This window comes from Xenopus laevis, chromosome 8S (genome assembly GCF_017654675.1).
Source record: "Xenopus laevis strain J_2021 chromosome 8S, Xenopus_laevis_v10.1, whole genome shotgun sequence".
In the NCBI taxonomy this organism is placed as follows: domain Eukaryota; kingdom Metazoa; phylum Chordata; class Amphibia; order Anura; family Pipidae; genus Xenopus; species Xenopus laevis.
In genome coordinates, this window is record NC_054386.1 from 35,039,813 (window position 1) to 35,061,456 (window position 21,644).

Here is a 21,644-nt window from a genome sequence, read left to right on the forward strand (position 1 = left end):
CGGAATTTCACACTAGTGGACTGTGGTGATCTCTAACTTCACTCTTTGATAAATATACCCCTTGTCTACATTAGCAGAGTAAACTCCTGTTATGGCTTTGTCAAGTGATTGAAATAATTTGAAAGTAATTGCACAGTTGAACTACAGCACCCAGCATTCCCCGAGAGACTTAAAATACAATGAAGACTGTTCGGGGTATAGTATTTCTGGGTAAGTATCATATGGCGCCCTGTCACTCCCAATACTATAGGGAAAACCAATAAACTGCCCAAACGATTCCAACAAAACTTCTCATTTTTTATTTTAAAGAATGAATTAATATAAAAGGCAAGAATCAGTAATACATTGCCCCCCCCCCAGCAAATGGTACAGTCAGTGCATACCCCCACAAGTGGCACAGGGTTCCCACCCTAGAGTATGAATTGGCATACAGTTAATACCCGGAGGCTTTAGTTCCAGACTGCAAATTATAACAGAGCACCGCACTCTCCTTTATCCTTTTCCTGCCGCTGAATGACAGCTATCCTCCGAGGGGCGGTCGCATGGTGGGGTCATGTGACCTTGATGTCAGACGGTAGGAACTAGGTGTTCTCGCACTTTATTGGAGGAATTATACTTCCGGCTGTGGGAGGAAACCAAACCTGTTGATGGGGGTATTATTTGGCTGTCGCTACGTGAGGAGAACAGTAGGTAGGTGAACGCCTCTTCTTGGGAAACGAATCTTGTGTTGGCAGCCTGGTCCCCATAAACTGTTGTATCATAAAAGAGAATTCCTTGGATTTAAAGTCATAGATACATGGAATTGTTATTGAAAGCCCTGTCTGTTTATAGTATCTGCTCTGCTGGCTCTGACTCGTGCAACACTGTAAAGAAGCAGAACTGACTTCTGCTACATTGTTTCAAGAGTCAGAACCAGAGCACACGAAGGCCTAAACACTGCTTTCAATAACAATTTCAACTAAATGTGCAATCACTGTATTTTGGGAAGTTGCACAAACTATTTCATTGCCTGAGACAATCTGTCCTTGTCCTTTTTGTTTTATTTGTTATGTACAGTTTTCTGTTCTGCTCTGCCTCACAACTGCTGAAAGTTCATTCACTCCAAAGGCTCTCTGTTCTGTTATCGTCCTCTCTGTTATGTTATCTTTTAATCTGTTGTTAAAAACATGTCCTGGTTGCTAGGGTAAGTTGTGCCCTAGCAACAGATGCAGTTTAAATGGTAAACTGAAGATCTGTCAAATTACAAAACGACATTGCAACGGACCTTGAAATATTGTTTTCTACAGGCTACTGAAACTTAATTTCAAGGTACACACCACCTTAAAGCTCCCCATAGATGCGACGATTCTTCTTGCCGAACGACCGATTTTAGGGAAGTCCGACCAATCCTTTGAAATTATCGTGTGGTTAGTGGGATTCGAACGATCGTTCATCTTACGATTTTTCGGCCGACATCTGTCAGGAAATTGATCGGCCAGGTCAAAAAGTCTTTGTCGGTCCCAGTGCAATCTATCTATGATTGCAGGGCCAAGCAGGCAGCTTTGTTTTCCTGGCAAATTGGTCTTTTTAGTTCCGAGAAAATCGTGGTCTCACGATGAGGATCTGATCTTTTAAAAATCTCAACATCTATGGCTCTTTTTATTATGTTACTATGGTTCTAATTAAGGATAGTGTATATTAGGGATGCACAGAATCCATTTGAGTGGATTTGGGCAAATCCTTCATGGAAAATGTTTATTCTTCTAATTTACTTGTTTGTGTGACAAAAAGTCACGTGATTTTAATGATTCAGATTCAGGTTGGCCTTCTGAAAAAGCCGTTTCCTGGACTCAATGTGTGTGTATATATATCCAACGTTTCGAAACACTGAAGGGGTTATTTATCAAAAATTCAAATTAAAATTTTCTCATGTTTTAAATAAAAAAAAGTCAGACCAAACTAGATTCCAAGATTTACCCTTATTTATCATTAAAAAACCCAATAAAAAAATCGAATCGTGAAAAGCCGCGACTTTTTCAGATTGTCACACGAAAACCTCCGCTTTTTTGGATTGTCATGCGGAAAACTGCAACTTTTTTAGATTGTCATGCGGAAGCCCCAACTTTTTCTGATTGTCATGCAGAAATCCCAACTTTTTCAGATTGTCGCACAAAACCGCGACTTTTTAGAGTAGTCGCGCAAACACCAAAACTTTTTCTGGTTGTCATGTGAAAGCCAAATCGAATTTTCGAATTTTTCTAATTTTAAATTAAAAAAAAGTCAGACCAAACTAGTATCCATAAAGGTATAATCACTGGTTAGTCATAATGATTAGTTACAAGTTTATTTAATAATTCACATGTTAATTATAATTATATATTCATATAGTACTAACCATTAGTGCATATTTCAGCAGTGTTTCAGTTGGACAGGGAATGTATTTTATAGCATCTGGTACATTATTTCTTATAATAGACAAGACATTATTTCTTATAATAGACATGGTTCAGTGAGTCACGTGACCTGACAGGAGATCACTCGGGTTTCTCCTTATGACTTTTAAGCACTCTAATTGGTCTTTATTCTTTGTTGTATTGCCATGTTCCAGCTTCCAATTTACTTCAAAATCTTATTGGTAGGGGTCGCTGACACTGACAATCAAAGAAAACCATTACTATTTTCAGGCTAGAATGTTATTGTTACTCTTTCTTCTCAGGCCTCTGCTGTTTAAAGGGGTTGTTCACCGTTGAGATAACTTTTAGTGTGATATAGAAAGTGATATTCTGAGACAATTTGCAATTGATTTTCATTTTTTATTATTTGTGTTTTTTGAGTTATTTAGCTTTTTATTCAGCAGCTCAAACAATCTGATAGCTAGGGTCCAACTTACCCTAGCATGCATTGATTTGAATAAAACACTGGAATATGAATAGGAGACAAACTTGCTACAAATATGAGAAATAAAAATTAGCAATAACAATACATTTGTAGCCTTACAGAGCATTTGCTTTTTAGATGGGGTCAGCGACGCCCATTTGCAGAGTGACTATGGGCATACATGTCTGCCAATTGGATAACCAATGTTGCAAGCAATTATTACTGGCCAGCAATTACATCACAGGGAGGGGACTGGGCGTACCGGATGCAGGTCTGAAGAGATGGAGAATTTAATTTTTCCATCTCTCTGCAGTTATGCACCTGTTCTGCTCTCTTAAAGGAACAGTAACATCAAAACATAAAAGTGTTTTAAAGTAATAAAAATATAATGTACTGTTTCCCTGCACTGGTGTGTTTGCTTCAGAAACACTACTATTGTTTATATAAACAAGCTGTTGTGTAGCAATGGGGCAGTCATTCAAAGGAGAAAAGGCCCAGGTTACACAGCATGTATATACCATTATGTTCTACAGAGCTTATCTGCTATCTGCTGTGTAACCTGGGCATGTTATCCACTATTTGACCTGTGCCATATAGCCTTTTTTCATATTCCACTATTGCTACACATCAGCTTGTTTATATGAACTATAGTAGTGTTTCTGAAGCAAACACGCCAGTCTTACCAGTGCAGGGCAACAGTACATACTTTCGTTTTTTGGTGTTACTGTTCTTTTAAGAGAGCAGAACAGGTGCATAATTGCAGAAAGATGGATGGAAAGAAAAGGAGAGTAAGAAAGTACATTGCTGGTAACTTTGTAGCACCGGCTAGGTGGCATCCCTATCTGTTGATTCCTCACAAAGTGACTATACTTAGACATCTGTCGACCATACAGGGACGTCACCTGCCGACAAGGCAATCCTATAGCCATCCAGTAGCTGACTGTCTGCTGATCACATATAACCACATTCAAAAATAAAAAGTCGGTGAGCAACACAGGCATGCAAAAAGTTCCTGGGGTACAAAATAAGGGCTGTGATTGGCTATTTGGTAGCCCCTATGTGGACTGGCAGCTTACAGGAGGCTCTGTTTGGCAGTACACATGGTTTTTATGCAACCAAAACTTGCCTAAAAACCAGGAATTCAAAAATAAGCACCTGCTTTGAGGCCACTGAGAGCAACATTCAAGGGGTAGGAGAGCAACATGTTTCTCACGAGCTGCTGGTTGGTGATCACTGCACTAGAACAACCAAGCCTGGAATTAAAAAAAAAAAACCACCTGCTTTGAGACCCCGGGCAGAGAGAAATACATGATATTGTATTCGATCATGGGAATCTTTTTTCCCTGGGGCAAAATTATTGGCTGAGCCAATAAGAACCTGTCTTACCTCTATTTCAAGACAGTCCCCTCCAAATTAAGCTATATGGTGTTTTGTGTTATAAGGCAAACATATAAATGGATGGTTAGTTATGTGTGGCTGTTGATTACAGGGCACTGGTATGCATGCCATCTACATACCTAACCATTACATGGGCTTGTCCCTCTTGATGTTAACTAGCCACTACCTCCGGTTACTCTCTGGTATGTTTTAGAGGACACACCCCTTGTTCAGCTTTGTGCTCTTTAAATAATGACTATTGATGACATATGGCAACCATCAATGCACACTATCCACTCCCTGCTGTCTGTGTTTGCAGACTAAGGCAGTGCCGGTGTGGGGTGGGTGCTGTGCGACTGTTTCCTCTGCATTCCTCTTGCTGTTGTACATGTACAGGTATGTGCCTGTAGCTATTCCTACATATACAGTGTTCAACTGACAACTCATTCCTTTCTTTTGCCAGTGACTGGAGACAGAGCAGAAACAGGAGAGCTTGGACTGCACAGTGTAGCTGCCCCTTCTGCACTATGCGGATTGTAGGTAAGTGTCTCATTATTAAGGGATAATGAGAGAAAGGAATTAAAGAGATTTGTATTGTATTTAGACATTGGGAAATCATAATACCTAATGCTATATTCAAATGTGGGCTGTCATTAGTGGCAGCAGGACCCAGGCAAAACAATTACTGCTGCTATTAAACCATTCCCTTCCTGCTATCCGCACTCCTACCTACGGCTGCTTCTTGAAACGATAAGCAGGACCCAATGTTATTCCATTTATTTATCAGCCCCCCCCCAAGTCAACTATTATAAATCCACTAAAACAGGAATTGATGTGATCTAGGTCTTGATATTCAACAAGGTGGAGTATTATAGTTCAACCTGCTCAGTTGGTCATGCTGGCAAAAAAATAGTACAGAAATAGGAAACCTTAGCAGCCAGAAATTGGATCTGACTGTTCACTTCCCTGAAGCCAAGTTATCTTTTATTTTGGCAATTTCGTTTCATTAAGCATTGTGTCTGTGCAGTCCTTGTGATGAGGATTGCGTTAGGTTGTACATTCTTATTCCTTATTTTCTTATCACTCAAGTTAGGTATGTGGACATGGCACAGATGAGCGATAGACCATATTGTGGTTTCTGGAAGTGTAGTCTCTGCATTCCCACAAGCCCTAAACCAGTGCCCTCTTAATCTATTAAAATGAACACACCCAGGCCAATAAAAAGTGCAGGCTCAGAACCAGCTGGGTAGGCATTTAACTGCACATCTATGGGGCCCTCCCAATCCCTGGATGAAAATTGACCAGATACGTATTGTGCAGGTTTGAAAATCCTGTCTGGTGTGGACCACATTGATGCATTGACGTGGTCTTACTGCTGCTCAGTTTGGAATTTAATGTAAAAATATGTATTCCTTTCAGGTCCTGTACGTATTATTGTGATTATTCTTACGGTCGGTCTAACATGGATATTAGCCAGCGTAATACTGGGGACACAGAGTGGCTTCCCTCGGATCCCAGCACTAATGGGAGGTGAGTCTCCACTTCATCAGCCCCTTCTACAATGATGGCTAGATATGGATCTTGCTTCCTAGGCAGATGTGGGTAGGTCATTATGGTAGAGGGACAGACCAACCCGTTACTGTGGCATTGTTGTGACTATAGGAAGAAAGGGGAGAGTCTCTGGTTACCCCAAAGAGCTTGCTGAGTGACTGGACAACCCTACTAGGAAAACTATTAAAAAAAGAATAAAGAGATGCAAAAAAAAAAAAAAATGTGTAAAAAGTATAGAGGGGTGTGTGTATGGATGCTGGGTATGTGCTGGATTTTCATTTGGAGAGGTTGAACTTGATGGACTTTGTCTTTTTTTCAACCCTATTTAACTATTAACTAACTATACGTGAAAACCTGGTTTGTTACACCAGCGTAAATAATACAAAACTTACCCCATATACATGAAAAGATGATGTTTAGAATTGCCATTGTAACCATGTGTATATACATTAGCTAAGCTCAAAAGGGTATTAACATTTAGTAGCATGTTTTAAGTCAGGTCCTGTACTTATTATTGTGATTCTACTTACTATTGGTCTAACAGTACAGTACACAGAAAACTTGAGTAGCGGGCAGGCACCACTCCGGAATCCAGGAGCTCAAATTTTTGAAATAGTACAAAAAGTCTTTATTTACATCATGTATAAAAGATAAAAGTCTGACGCGTTTCGTGTCCCCCAAGGACTAGAATGCTTTCTATAAAGGAGCCACTAGGGGGCAATGACATACAGATATCTGTTGATTGATTAAGACTCTGCCCATGACATTTTCTATTGGCTCCTTTTCCTTTAAATACTGTGTATGTATCAGAAGTAAGTTAGCCTATGATAAGTGTCCTTGGAGGACACAAACGCATCAGGCTTTTATCTTTTATACATGATGTAAGTAAAGACTTTTTGTACTTTTTCAAAAATTTGAGCTCATGGATTCTACTGATTGACTGATTTTTGGTGTTCCAGAGTGGTGGCTGCCCACTACTCAAGTTTTCTGTGTGTTGCTCCCCTTTGCTGAAGGTCTGGGGCATGAGCACCCGGACCCATCGTGGAAAGCGGTAGGCTTGTCCTTTTATTCCTACTATCCATGCTTCCTAAGGTTTCTATTTAACATGGATATTAGCCAGCTTAATGCTATGGACACAGAGTGGCTTCCCTTGGATCGTGGTACTCATGGGAGCTGTCAACTATTGTGTTTGCCGGAAAAGTGAATTGCTATTTACACTGTATTGTTTTTGCCATGTAGCAGAGCTAATTGTGCAAGCAAATGTATTTATTATGCCTCGCTTCTCATATTTACTTTCTTGGTCACAGGCCATGAAGCTATGAGCACGGCAGGTTAGTATCAGTCTTTGATTATTTCATTGTTCCATCAAGTGGCTGGTTCCCTTTAAAGTACCTGTAACATTAAAAAAAAATATTTAAAAATTTGTTAGTGCACAACGAAAAATAAACACAAAGACAAATGAAACTTTTAAATAGCAAAGCCTTTATTAAGAAATAACTTACAGAATGTCCACTTCCTGTCCTCTTCAGAAAAGGCGACCATCCATACAGCAGAGATCAATTTCTCCTCCCTGGCTATTCACTGACAGGCATCGTCCTTTATCCTCCTCCCGGTGTCCAGCAGCAACAGTGTCACGGGTTGTCCTCTCCTGCAAGCGCAGTAGTCTTTCTCCAGTATGCGTTTGCGTCGCTCACCCTCACTCTCGCTACTCTACCAGCAGGGACTTCATCCTCAGGAGGGAATTGACCACTTCTGCCATGTTAGGGGAGCAGCACCCAGCCGCCGGCTCCCCCCATCATCATCCGCACAGCATGTTCATCAGCTCCACTGGCTTCTATGCTCATCCGAAGGGGGTCAGACACCCTCTCTTCCCTGCAATCCACGAGCAGGCGGCCGCGTGAGTTCACCACCCCCTCAATCGGCAGAGGCGCCTGGGATTGGCCAGGAAACTTTGCGGGAGACCGGAAGCTTTCAGAGTAGTTCCGTGCTGGATAATGTCAGTGGCCCGCGACGCAAACGCACCAGCTGAGGGATGAGCTGAGGGACTAAGTTTCAGAGCACTGGCTTGGTCCGTGTGCTCAGGTCCAAATGGAGTCTTCATTCCACAATGTTGCTGCTGGACACCGGGAGGAGGATGAAGGACGATGCCTGTCAGTGAATAGCCAGGGAGGAGAAATCAATCTCTGCTGTATGGATGGTCCCCTTTTCGCCGTTTCTGAAGAGGACAGGAAGTGGACATACTGTAAGTTACTTCTTAATAAAGGCTTTGCTATTTAAAAGTTTCATTTGTCTTGGTGTTTATTTTTCGTTGTGCACTAACGAATTTTTAAATATTTTTTTTTGATGTTACTGGTCCTTTAACAAGGACTCTTTGCATGATAAAATGATAAAACTTGTGCATCCCAATGTGAGATTACCCTGTTTCCATTCCAGGTCACCCCTTGCTTTCCATTCCAGGCCACCCCTTGCTTTCTATTCCAGGCCTCTCCTTGCTTTCCATTCCAGGCCTCCCCTTGCTTTCCATTCCAGGCCTCCCCTTGCTTTCCATTCCAGGCCTCCCCTTGCTTTCCATTCCAGGCCTCCCCTTGCTTTCCATTCCAGGCCTCCCCTTGCTTTCCATTCCAGGCCAACCCCTTGCTTTCCATTCCAGGCCTCCCATTGCTTTCCATTCCAGGCCACCCCTTGCTTTTCATTCCAGGCCTCCCTTTGCCTTCCATTCCAGGTCTCCATTTGCTTTCCATTCCAGGCCTCCCCTTGCTTTCCATTCCAGGCCTCCCCTTGCATTCCATTCCAGGTCACCCCTTGCTTTTCATCCTAGTTCCCTCCCTCTAGCTTTCTATATTTATTGCTGCTTCCATTATCAAGTGTTTGTGTTACTTATCCAATAAAACCTCTTGCTACCCCTCAGACCCTCGTCCTCGGAGGTTTAAATGTGGCCTGCCTCGGCCCTGTCCAGAGAAGCACTTTGCATTCCGTGTGGTGAGCGGAGCTGCAAACGTCATTGGACCAAAAATCTGTTTGGAAGATAAAATGTAAGTGCTGTGCAAAACTGGAACACACTCTTACAACATATCTGGTACCTTTGTTATAATGCTCATCAACTCCAAAGTCTCTTGCATTAAGTTTCTTTCTGTCCTGTTACAGGTTGTTGAGCAGCATCAAGAATAATGTGGGCCGTGGACTCAATGTGGCTCTTGTGAATGGTCAGTAATATGAGGAATGTGAGCCTTTAAGAGGCACTGTACTAAATAAGCTGCCTGGTTTAGAGGCTATGTAATAGTTTATATAAATATAACCATGGAGCCAGATGGAATAGGACATAAAGGTTCGCATTTGCACAGTGCTAGGTTTAGTAAGGAGGTAAACAATAGTCAATGCCATGGCTCCCCACGTGACTATAGCATGAACACCCATTTCAATTTGACCCTTCTATAGCCGGCTAAATTGTTTCAAAAAAAAGTTTCAAGTTTAGTGATTTGTGGTGCGTTGTTGCCTTTTAATCACAGAAATCCACTCCTGTTTGGCAAGTCACCTCAACAAGGAACACTTGTACAACAGGTTTGCAGCACAAAGCATAATTGCATATAAAAGAGCCTGACCACAACAATGGGTGGGGATTTTGCTCCATGGAACTGTTTTTCAACCTTAACTTCCTTTTCCAGCAGATAATTATAAATGGCATATCTGTTAGGAAGTTTTAAACAATGAAACCTCAAATTTTACATACCACAATTTTAAGTCTCCCCTCAATTTACACTGTTTTTGTTGTCCCACCTATATATAATGCATATCCCTGATTTACACCATATTTTGTTGTCCCATAAAAGCCATAAAAGAGGGGTTCTGCTGTAATCTCTTTCAAAAAAATATGCGAGAATGATTGGAAAGTGTACTTCAAAGATGACCATGCATAGTCTGCCACTGACTGCCAAACAAGATACGTGGACAGTTTATTGGCCAGTGTATGGAGCCATAATGACAACCATTATGGCCATTGGTAACCTAGATACTTTCTGGCAAGTTTTTTGGGTATCATATTCCAATGGGTGGGCATAGACCCTTGTTATTATTTGATTGTTAGTCCACCACCTGGGAGATTTATGGTCATGTATGGAGAGCTATAGCTTTCCCTTAGCAACTTGTGTATGATATTTAGTGGCACAGAAGGAGTTTAATGCCAGGAAGCCGAAGTTTCTCAATGCATGGAACTAGTGTATGAAATTATGTCAAACTCCAGTTGTTTGCAGTGTATTAAAGTGTAAATAGAAAAATACAGCGTAGCAAAGAGGGCAGTAAAATATTATAACAATTGGTTAAAACTGTGATTTTTGTTTTTCCTTTTAGGAGTTAATGGAGAGCTCATCAATGCAAGAACTTTTGATATGTGGAGCGGAGGTAAGCTAGTGCATTTTATTGCTTGTGGGTTGGATTGTGGCCTGCTAAAAGGCTACTAAATCTAATCTAAAATATTCTAGGAAAATCATCAAGTGTGCACTGATAATAGTTTACGGAGCAATTTGCTTGTTGTGTTGCCTATGGGTTGGTGGGAATCAAAATTTGAATCATTCAGCTTTTTCTTCAGCAGCTCACCAGTTTGGGATCTCAGCTGCTATCTGTTTGATAGGGTCCAATTTACCCTAGCAAGCAGGCCATGGTTTGAGTAAGAGATAGGAAGACAAATAAGAGAGGGCCTGAATGGGAAGATATTAATAAGAATTAAAAAGTAATGGTACCAATAAAATTTTAGCCTCGCGGAGCAATAGTTTTATAGCTATGGGGGTAATTAATTCCTATTGAAAGCTGGAAAGAGACAGATGCAAAGAGGGATGCAAATAATAAAAAATACTGTAAAAAAAAGTTAAGACCAAGAACAAACCATTCTATAACATACTGTTAACTTATAGTGGTAATTCGCCCTTAAGTTAACATCTAGTGTGTAATAGGATCACCTTATCTTGGCACCTTTTCAGTAGATCTTAATTGTTTATTTTTTATAGTTTTTGAATTATTTGCCCGCTTCTTCCTTAGTTCATCAAATTCAAATGAAGGGATACTGAACCCAGTAGTCCAAAAAAAAACTGGTGATGCTACGATTTTATTATTGTTACTTTTAATTGCTTATCTGTCTGTTCAGTCCTCTGTCTATTCATCTTCTAGTTACCGTACTAAATCAGGCTACTGCTTGTTGCTAAGGTAGAATGGATACTAGAAACTAGATAGCTGCTGAAAATTCAAACTGGAAAACTGCTGGTTTTCAAAAACCAGAAACAATACAATGAAGATCAAGATTATCTCAAAATATCATTGTCTACATCATACTAAAAGTTTATTTAAAGCTGAACTATTCCTTTAATAGTCTAACAGAGCCGTGGATAGAAAAATCTACCCCCGTACTGATAGCTTCCCTTCTCTATAGATGTGACAGAGCTGCTGAACTTCTTACGGCCTATCCATGAGGGCACTGTCGTACTGGTAGCTTCTTTTGACGATCCGGCAACAAAGTAAGTTTGGAAAGAGATGACTCAAACACCTTTGTGCCAATTTAGCTGGGCACATTTTCAATACTGCTAGCTACCAAGAAGGACCTTACTATTTGCCTTACTGTGAGTCGTACAATGAATACCGGCAGGGCCGGCCTTAGGCCTATTGGACCAATTGGGCCCAATAGGGCCCCGCACCTCTGGGGGCCCCGCACCACAGGGCAGCACAGATAATATTTCCCTCAGCACATGATGCTGCCTGGCCTGCCCCCAACTTTGTCCAGCCCATCCCCAAATCCATAGGTCCAGCCCACCCCCAACTCTGATAAGCCAGCCTATCCCCCAACTCCATAGGTCTTAGCCTGCCCCCAACTCTCATAGGCCCAGCTTTCCTCCAACCTTGATAGGCCCTGCCTGCCCCCAATCCAACCAAGCCTGCTCCCAAGCTGAATCGGCCCAGCCTGCCCCAAACTAATTGGCCCAGTCCACTCTCCTATTTCCTCCCTCTCTCTCTTACCCTGTGTGCCCCTATTATGTGCCCCTATTTCATCCCTCTCACTCTCTTACCTTGTCTGCCCCTTTCCTTTCTATTTTGTGCCTGTATGCCCTTATTTTCCTAAATACTTGGTGTGTCAGTAGCCAGCAACACTTTGTCTAGGGGCCCCGCCAACATGGTCCCAATTGGGCCCCACATTTGATAGGATCAGCCATGAATACCGGGAAACAAAAAAAACATGAAGAACAGGGGAACAACCGGAAGATCCCCTGGACTAGTTTGTTTGACAGAAGTAGTAATGGCCATGGGTAGTAAGTGAACAATTTTATCCAAAGGGTGGGGGCTAACATATTAGCACCCCTTTTTTATGTTACCTTTCTTCTTTATGAGAGACTAAATGAAGGGTGAACTTTGGCATTGGGGGGTAATTCTAGATTTTATTGTATTGTTTTACATTTGTTCACGTATAGCAACTGTATGTAAAGTTATGTCTCTGGCAAATTCTCTGTTGTGTATGACTATTTAAGGATGAATGAAGATGCTCGGAAGATATTTGCAGGGCTGGGCAGTGCTTCAATTAAAGACGTTGGTTTCAGAGACAGTTGGGCGTTTGTTGGAGCAAAGGGTGTGCAGGACAAAAGCCCATTTGAACAGGTACTATTGTCTTTTCTGCTAGAAAACCCTTTCTGTATGTGTAACATTCGGTTACTTCTGCTGCTCTTAGTGGAAGGTTTAGAACAGTGGGGCTCATTTTGGCTTATCTAGATACTCCTGAAAGTCCAGCATGACTGTCAGTTTAGGGGGAGATATTGGATGATAAACCAGTGTTGTTCTATGAACTGTGGGGGGCTCTGACCACAGGAAAAAAACACTGCTCATTTCAACATCATCTCATTTGTTCTCTCTGTAGCTCATTAAGAATAATAAAAACACCAACAAGTATGAGGGCTGGCCTGAAGCCGTAGAACTGGAAGGGTGTATCCCACATCGCACAGTGGAAGAAGAGTGATGGGAGAGATATTAATGAAGCAAAGGTGCTCTATAGTGGTGGCCCATATTGGGCATATTGCAATGTCAGCACATGGTGATATTCTTCCATCTGCTGCTGCCTATTCTTCCTCATAAAGAGTCGGCTGCTGGCACAATTTATGCCTTCCCCCGTTCTTTGTGTCATTCTCAGCCCTGACTTATTCCTTTGGGATATCTGAATTGATATGACTGTGGATCATAAAGCCGGCTCCAGCGTGCTCGCACCACAAGAGTCTTAATGATTACTACAGGATGAGGCTTGAGAATCGCATTACTTGAAACCTTGTGCTTAAGAAGGATACAAGGAATCTGGCAGCGTACCAGCACTTTATGTGATGGAAAATACTTGCAAGTCCTGTTTCTGTTGAGAAAAATGATTTCTTGTAATTTATTATTTTTTTTCCTTTTTTTAATTGAAAATTCAGAAATATTTTAGAGTTTCTATCCATGCACCAGCATATTCTTAAAATTCAAGGCCCGTAACACTGTGTTGAAGAGGCTCTGTAACCATTACAATGCAATCGAAACCCCCATCATTCAATCATTTGTTGTTTTAGTACCTGCAATGAGCAGTTATTTGTTTTGCGCAAAAATATGGCTTTATAAATGTCTGTCAGGGAATAACAAATTTGACCTATTGTACATGTTCATTAACACTCTGTCCAGTTGTGTGATGCATCAGAAAGAGCATTCACAAGCCAGGGAGCTAGATACTGTATATAGGCAAAGGATGTATGTTTTTTTTATTGCAGAAGTGCATGATGGGAAGGGTAATTATTGATAAGGCTATCCTCAAAACTTTCACCAATAAAAATGTTTCAGTTTGAACCATTGCTACTAAGTTTATGTTTTAAATAAAGGTTTTTCTTTTAGCTGACTTTTGGGGGCAAATATGCACTAGAAGATTATTAACCTTTATTTATATTGCACTAATGTGTTTTTTATTCGACAGATGCATGTGGAGCTTACGGTCTAGTATCCCTGTCACAGACACTAGGAAAAGCACTGTGTAAGTTTTTGGCATGGGGGAGACTGCACACCCACACAGTTATTTAGCTTTTTGTTCAGTAGCTCTCCAGTTTATTTACATAGCTATCTGGTTGCTAGGATCTTATTTGCCATGGCAAACAGGCAATGATTTGAATGAGAGACTGGAATATAAATAGGAGAGGGTCTGAATAGGAAAATAAAAAAGTAAAAACAATAAAATTGTAGCCTCAGAGAGCAATAGTTTTTGTCTGCTGAGGTCAATGAGCCCCATCTGAAAGCTAGAAAAAGATAGAAAAGCAAGGCTTATAATTAAAAAGACTAATTGTAAAGTTGATAGGAACAGAATATTCTGCAAGAGGTACTAGAGTTGCCACCTTTTGGTCCGTCTAACTCCGGGCAGGGGGCGGGCTTTTATTTAATCGGGTTAAGGCAGTGACTGGGCGGAGTTGTGATGTTAGGGGCAGAGCTGTGACGTGGCGATCAACAATTGGCCGATCGCTGCATCTCCTAAGGAATCCTGCCCGGTTTTCCTGATTTGGAAAAATGGGCAATTTTGACCCGGACAGCCATTTAGAAAACTAGGCTGCAGTAACGTAACTAGCTGGCACCGGGCCCAGGTGCGGGCCATACAGGGACTCCACCCCTCCTACAGAAGCTATTTTCTTGCTCGCTACGCGGGCATGAGAACAGCCAGCAGGCCCTGAAGGGATGCAGGCCCTGGTGCAATAGCACCCCGTGCTCTGCTGGTAGCTGCCAATGCCATATGCCTTTGTGCAGGGGTTAACAATAAAGACACCAGATGTTTGTAGACACCCTAGTGGTGTTTCTGACTGTTGCACAATTTAGATTTGTCTGTGCAGCCAAGATCGTACAGGCCTGGGTTTGTAAGGAGTGCAGGTGGGGCATCACCAGTTAAGCCTTGGTTAGCAAGTGTGCAACCGTAAGTTATGCAGGTAAGGAGTAAGACAAGTAAGGCCTTTGTAAACAAGGCAATGCATTTTACTGCTGTACAGTCAGGCACCAGCAGTGTTCCATGGGGAAATAGCAGTGGTGCCTGTAGATTTCACATTTCAATCATTACAATTCCAGATTGCTCCCTGGTAGCAGTTTTTTTTTAATAACCACTGGGATACGATGCCTCTTGGGATTCCAGAGCCGATTAATAGGTTCAGCGGCTTCTAGCAGCTGCCATTTAGCTTGTCTCAACAGAAGCATAAACACCCCTAGAGAACATGCACACCTGCACAGGCTGTTGGGAATTGCTGTTAAAAAAATAGCTTTGTTCCCAATGCTTTCTAGGGTTAGGGTTGCCACCGTGTATATATGGCTCTTTGTCCCAAAAGCTAAAGTTCAGGCTGTGACTAGGATTGCCACTTTATCATCTATTCCTTCCACTCCCAGAGTATAGGGCACCCGTGAAGACTCTCCATTCAGATCTATTTTTTGCTATTCTCTTGATCTCACTCCATGTTTTTCCCATCTCTATAATTTCTTCTTCCACTGGGATTACAATTGTTGCTTGCTGGTCATGATAAAGCATTTGTGCTTAAGTTTCAGGACACACTCAAACTGCTTTTCTTGTGGAGAGAAAACACCCTGTTAGTAAAAATGAAAAATATCAATTTAGTTTGGTTAAATAATAATAATAAAATCAGAAAGCTCCTGACCAATTTACCACACAATGCAATTTATTTGAAGTGTTTGTTTTAATTTAAAACTACCCGCGCCCAGACTACAATTCCCGGCTTTCCTTGCGGCTGAGCTGAAGCTGGAACGCGGAAGAGCCGCTATGGGGATTTTGCCGTGGCTGGTGTCACGTGATAATTGGTAAATGAAGAAAGACGAGCAAGTGCGTATGGGGGAGAGGCGGGGCAGCAGCAGACAGGATGACAGCCCGGGCGAACAAAAGCTCCAGAGAGAGAGAGACAGAGCTGCGAGCGCCTGACACAGGCAAACAGTGACAGCCGGAGAAAGTGACCAAGAATCTGTGTGACGACAGGACGGAGGGCTCCCCTGTCGCCCTGATGTGAGCCGGATGGGATTATGGGAATTGGACTGTAATGAGGGAACGTGAAGAAATCTCAGCCCTTACTGTCACCACAGCAGCCCCCTGAGGCACAGCAGCACATAAATAGGCTCTGCTAGACAGACAACAGGGCTTGTGGAATTTCAGCTGAAGCCTGCCTTGGGCTGACATAAGGAGAGGGAATTCCAAGGATACCATGGAACCAGGGGGTGTGTGACACCAACAAACATGGGCAGCCAGACTCCATTCTAATCTTTCTGCCCATTCCCTATAAAATGCACAATCTCTTCGTTTTCCTTTTCCTGCTCCTGAGGACTGAGCTGTGCCCCTCATTGCCTCAAATCTTCCTGGGAACTCAGAATGGCTCAATACAACTCTCCGATTCCCTCACTGTGATCCCTAGCGCTGACCAGTCCTTAAATGCGTCCACTGCATCCATCACACCCACCCCACCTATCTCTTTGGATGATTCCACTCCCACTGCCTCAGCCTCTGGCTTCTTGCAGATAGGGGATGGATGCTGCTTGCAGTTTGACTTTCCAGAGCACAGAGAGGGTGTCATTGTGATCAGCTCCGGATCTGCAGCTCAGAACTCAGACCTCACTGTGAGCTCGCTGGACACCTCAGTGCTTAAAGTCTTGAATGTGAGTCGCGGGACGGTAGGGTTGCCTGGCTATTTCTTGGTGCACATATACTCTGGGATGCCTGGCACAGCCCCCCTTCATATGCAGCTGAAGCTGCTTGGATCCCAACTGGATGAAAGAAAGGACTTTGCCATACAGGTTGTCCCAAATGATGATCAGGAGTATGTGGGCTCTGCAGCTAGTCATTTCTCTGAGAGCCCTCTCCTTTTTGCTCTGCTACCCCTCCTACTTATTAACAAGTGTGCCTTTGGATGCAAAGTGGACGTGGAAGTGTTAAAGGGCCTGAGACACCAACCCCACCCTGTAATCCTTGGCATTATAGGACAGTTTGTGTTGATGCCCTTGTATGCATATGTTCTCTCTCTCCTTTTAGGTCTCTCCCAGCCTGTAGCATTTGGGCTGGTTGTTACATGTTCTTCTCCAGGTGGTGGTGGAGGTTACCTCTATAGCCTTCTATTGGGCGGTGATGTTACCTTAGCTATATCAATGACATTAATTTCTACGGTGGTTGCGGTGGGTTTAATGCCCCTCTCTTCATTTCTTTATGGACATTTTCTTGGTGTACATCAGACGCTTCACATTCCTTTCCTAAAAATTGTAGGCACTCTTCTTTTCATAGCCATTCCAATTTCGACTGGTATGTTGATAAAGTGGCGTTTTCCCAAGGTGTCCCAGCTCCTCCTCCACGTTATCAAGCCTTTTAGTGTCCTGCTTATGGTCGGAGGCCTTTATATGGCCTACCAGATGGGTTCTTCTCTTCTCAGTCAAGTGCCCCCTATATTGATTGTAGCTGGGATAAGTGTTCCATTAGTGGGCTTGCTGGTCGGATACCTTATGGCTACTTGCCTTCGCTTGCCCATTGCCCAGCGGAGGACAGTCAGCATAGAAGTTGGGGTGCAGAACAGCCTGCTGGCCTTGGCTGTTCTTCAGCTTTCCCTTCATCGCGCCGATGCTGATCTTTCTTCACAAGCACCGTTTCTAGTGGCCCTCAGCGGGACTTCAGAAATGCTATTAATTGTTCTTTTGCACTCAGTCTATGGGAAACTCAGAGATTGCCACTAACAGGGGACACAGACTATGCCCCTCTGCTTTGAAGCAGTCATTTCAGAACTGCAAATAATTTATTTTCATTCCTGTTTATTTTATTTCCTGTTTCTGTTATACATTTACATTACGGTTTGTAAGGTTTTAGGGCAGTCTTAAACTATCCCATATTGTGAATGTTTACTGCGATTCCATTTCATTTTGTTTTTAAAGGGGAATATCGCCTTCAGTTAACATTTTCATTTAATTTATATATGTAATATAATTATTTAATTTGTTCTGAAGCTCTCCAACAACTATAACAAATCGGTATTTACTCCAGAAACAAGGATAGAAAGATAAGCAATGAATTTAATGACAATAAAACCAGACTGCTTTCTGATTGTAGAGAAATAATCTACCCTAGCAAGCACTTTTCACTTTGGAGAGGTACAAAAAAAGTTAACTTCCCCTTTAAGCTACTTCCTGTTTTATCTGTTCCTTTTTTCACTGTTACTCCAGTGATGCAGCAGTTACCAGTAACAATTAGACCATCAGCATCCCCTATGTCTTAATACTATAAAATAACATGACGCATCAGAGTTGTTCATAACAGGTCTGTGCTCTCCCGCTGGGGTTCAGATTTACAGGAATTGTTTCACGGTAAACCATGCCTCGTACTTAAGTCAGTCGACTCATATTACAGAAAGCTTTTATGCCTGTTACTTTAGCCATTCCATTCATAATACCTGAAGCCAAAGTCCTGTGATCAGTAAGCTTGCACTGAGGGGAATACAGCTATTTTTATAGGGGTGTTTTATATAGTAATGGGAAATAAAGATTCTGGTAAATTAAAATAAAGAATGTTCAAGTTCTACTTTTTTTGTCATTTATTACTATACTGTAACAATCACTTTAAATTAGTCATTTTATTTGTAAAGTAGTACTTTTTTCTGCATCTGTCTTAACTATGGAGAAAGTCACTTTAGTTTGTTTCTATTAGGCCCTATGGAGGAGTCCACATGGACAATACTGACTCAACACTCCCCGAACAATATTAATGTTCTCGTTGCAGCAATTATATGCATTTCAAGTTTAATTGTTTGGTTGCAAATGGTGTGTCTTCCCTAAATCACTGCTATTGAATAATACAAAGCATGGACCTGTTGGAAGCTGTTGCAGAAGCTTCATCGAGGCTGGATGGCAACTTAATGGGATTCTGTCATGATTTTTATGGTGTAGTTTTTATTTCTAAATTACACTGTTTACACTGGAAATAATTCACTCTACAATATAAAATGTCATTCCTGAACCAGCAAATGTATTTTTTATTTATTTATAATATTGGTGTGTAGGCAGCCATCTCCGGTCATTTTGCCTGGTCATGTGCTTTCAGAAAGAGCCAGCACTTTAGGATAGAACTGCTTTCTGGCAGGCTGTTGTTTCTCCTACTCAATGTAACTGAATGTGTCACAGTGGGACCTGGATTTTTGCTATTGAGTGCTGTTTTTAGATCTACCAAGGAGCTGTTATCTTGTGTTAGGGAGCTGTTATCTGGTTACCTACCCATTGTACTGTTGTTAGGCTGCTGGGGGGAAGGGAAGTGGGTGATATCACTCCAACTTGCAGTACAGCAGTAAAGAGTGACTGAAGTTTATCAGAGCACAAGTTACATGACTGGGGGCAGCGGGGAAACCGACAATATGTCTATCCCCATGTAAGATTTCAAAATTAAATATATAAAAAATGCTCTTTTGAGAAATGGATTTTAGTGCAGAATTCTGCTGGAGCAGCACTATTAACTGATGCGTTTTGAGAAAAAAAAACATGTTCTCCCATGACAGTTTCCTTTTGGGATCCTGGGTTCTGTAGGACCCCGTTGCTACATGAAGGCAGGAAATGCTGCTGGTGCCTTTTACCATGCTACTTTCTCAAGGAAAGCCTAGGCATTGCAATCCAAAATTGGACAATGGAGAATTGAATGGACAAGTGGACATTGAATAAATGAAAGAGAATGCACTTACAGCCTATCAGTGTGATACATAGGGCTAAAACTAGGGGTAGAGAGAATGGTGACGGTGGCACTAGGGCCCTAGACACATACCAATCCTAAATATGGCTTTGCGAGTGGAGGTGGGAAGCTGAATTGTCGAGGTGGGGAGAGAGTGTTACCAGGCTAGGAATTCCATGAAGTCCTGACCCAGTAGGGTCATGGCTGCAGTCATCTCCAGGCTGATCTATGTGATCCAATCGTTGCTTTGTGGTTGAGTTGACCGAATATCCACCACTTTTCCAACCTCTTCAAATTTGCAACCAGCACAGATCCCTGATCGTCTTTGGACAAATAGGAATTAAAAAAAACACCATTAAAGGAGAAGGAAAGGCTAAAATTAAGTAAGCTTTATCAGAAAGGTCTATATAAATATATACAAGTAAAGTAATGCTGCTCTGAGTCCTCTGCCAAAAGAAACACTGCATTTCTTTCCTTCTTTTGTGTACACATGGACTTCTGTATCACACTTCCTGTTTTCAGCATAAACCTCCAGGGCTAGGGCTTGAGCATGCTCAGTTTGCTCCTGTCTCCCTCCCTTTTCCCCCTCCTCCACTTCCTGCTGTAATCTGAGCCCAGAGCTATGAGTGAGCAGTCAGAGACTCAGGCAGGAAGTGATGTCACACAAAGCTAATATGGCAGCTGTTATCCTAAACAAACAGAGAAATCTTCTAGGGCTGTTTACTCAGGTATGGTAAAGCATTCTGCAGAATAAATAAAGTCTTATAGCTTGCACTATTGTGGCTAATCTATTGGCAATAAACTGCTTCTGTAGCTTTCCTTCTTCTTTAACATAAATGTTTAATGACTTGTGTTGTTTTGTAGCTTTGTGCAGAACGGTTTTGTTGCAGAGGCCGGCTTGTTGCACTTTGTTGTGGTGAAATCCATGTAAGCTGCATGCTTGGTATTCTGTAAATGTTCCAACCTGACCCAATACCAATCCCTTTAACCTTAGTGTCAGTTCTATAGATATCTCTGTGCTCAGTGACTGGGCGCTGAGGTGGGAATGCGTTTTGTTTGTCAGACGTGAATCATCACAGCTTTGCTCCTGCACTGATACGGTGCGAGGGAGGGTTGGGGCTGTGTGAATAACCTCCACATTAACTGTTTGTCTTTGTATAATCTTTTCCTTTCCTTAAACTCTGTGTCCTTTGAGATGTGTGTAATGACCTCTACACTCATTGTTTGTGGCATGGAAAGTTTGCACTAATCTCAGATCACAACTAAGCAGGCTAAGCATGGTAAGCATCATTGAAGGGTCATTTTATGATGTGAGTTTTTAAAAGTTGTAGATCTTTGCCCAATCTGGCCACCCATGCACTGGACCGATCTGATCATTTGGCCCATGAGCCCACAAACCGATCATACAGTTGGAAGACTGGAAGAACAACTTTATCAACGGGTCTAATGGGTCCTGTCAGGAGAGGACTGCATCAATGAGCTGATTTGGACCTCATGTACAGGATTTTAAAAACTTGCCCAATGAAAATGCCCAATTTTTCAGCCAGATATTAATTGGGCAGGACCTCCCAAGGACCCCATACATGTAGGGTTGCCACCTTTTCTGGAAAAAAATACAGGCATTCCTATATATTTATCTTTTTTCCCTATTAATAACATTGGGATCAACCATCATTTTTACCGGCCAGGCCCGTAAAATACCGGCCAGGTGGCAACCCTACATACACAGGCTGATAATCTGCCAACTCTGTTTGAATAAATTTCTTTCGGGCCATATTTTGTCTAGTCCTGTATGTTAGGGCAGGACTCCACGGACGATTCCGACGCGCTGCGCAAAAACGCAGGCGTGATGTCAGATGCAAAGGAAATTAGTAATGCTATTGTCGGATTGTTTCGCACTGTTGATGCGACACGACTGTCGGATGCAGGCACAGCGGTGTTTAGTGTTGACTTGTCTAGGAGATGTGCAGGCTGGCCTTAAACCTGTGGGACTGTGGTTTTACCTGCTGGACAGACAGGTTTGGGCCTACATCCACATATCTGTCACAGATCATGGGTGGGTACAGGATATTTCTTCCACACACCCAACCCTTACTATGCCCCACTTCTTCCAGCAGTCAGTATTTATAGACTCATGGAGAACCCGCACATCAGTACATTT

The 21,644-nt window shown here is 42.2% G+C and overlaps 2 protein-coding genes across 6 annotated transcripts in view; both read left to right on the top strand.

Annotated features, from left to right (window-relative positions):
- The first annotated feature begins 536 nt into the window (after positions 1 to 536).
- The window catches only part of fam3a.S (FAM3 metabolism regulating signaling molecule A S homeolog), a 30,227-nt gene continuing 9,119 nt past the window's right edge, over positions 537 to 21,644 (top strand). Inside the window, exons 1-11 of one of the 5 annotated variants that reach the window (XM_041574329.1) lie at positions 4,607 to 4,629; positions 4,697 to 4,773; positions 5,653 to 5,763; positions 7,092 to 7,115; positions 8,693 to 8,816; positions 8,929 to 8,987; positions 10,129 to 10,179; positions 11,201 to 11,285; positions 12,288 to 12,414; positions 13,742 to 13,798; positions 18,476 to 18,755. In XM_041574329.1, the coding sequence (XP_041430263.1) occupies positions 4,622 to 4,629; positions 4,697 to 4,773; positions 5,653 to 5,763; positions 7,092 to 7,115; positions 8,693 to 8,816; positions 8,929 to 8,987; positions 10,129 to 10,179; positions 11,201 to 11,285; positions 12,288 to 12,414; positions 13,742 to 13,765 (690 nt within the window). In that variant the 5' untranslated portion in view covers positions 4,607 to 4,621 and the 3' untranslated portion in view covers positions 13,766 to 13,798; positions 18,476 to 18,755. 5 annotated transcript variants of the gene reach the window in all.
- On the top strand, positions 13,800 to 18,349 carry LOC121397548 (P3 protein-like). Its single transcript, XM_041574381.1, has one exon. The coding sequence runs from the start codon at positions 16,081 to 16,083 to the stop codon at positions 17,509 to 17,511; it is 1,431 nt and encodes a 476-aa protein (XP_041430315.1). The 5' UTR covers positions 13,800 to 16,080; the 3' UTR covers positions 17,512 to 18,349.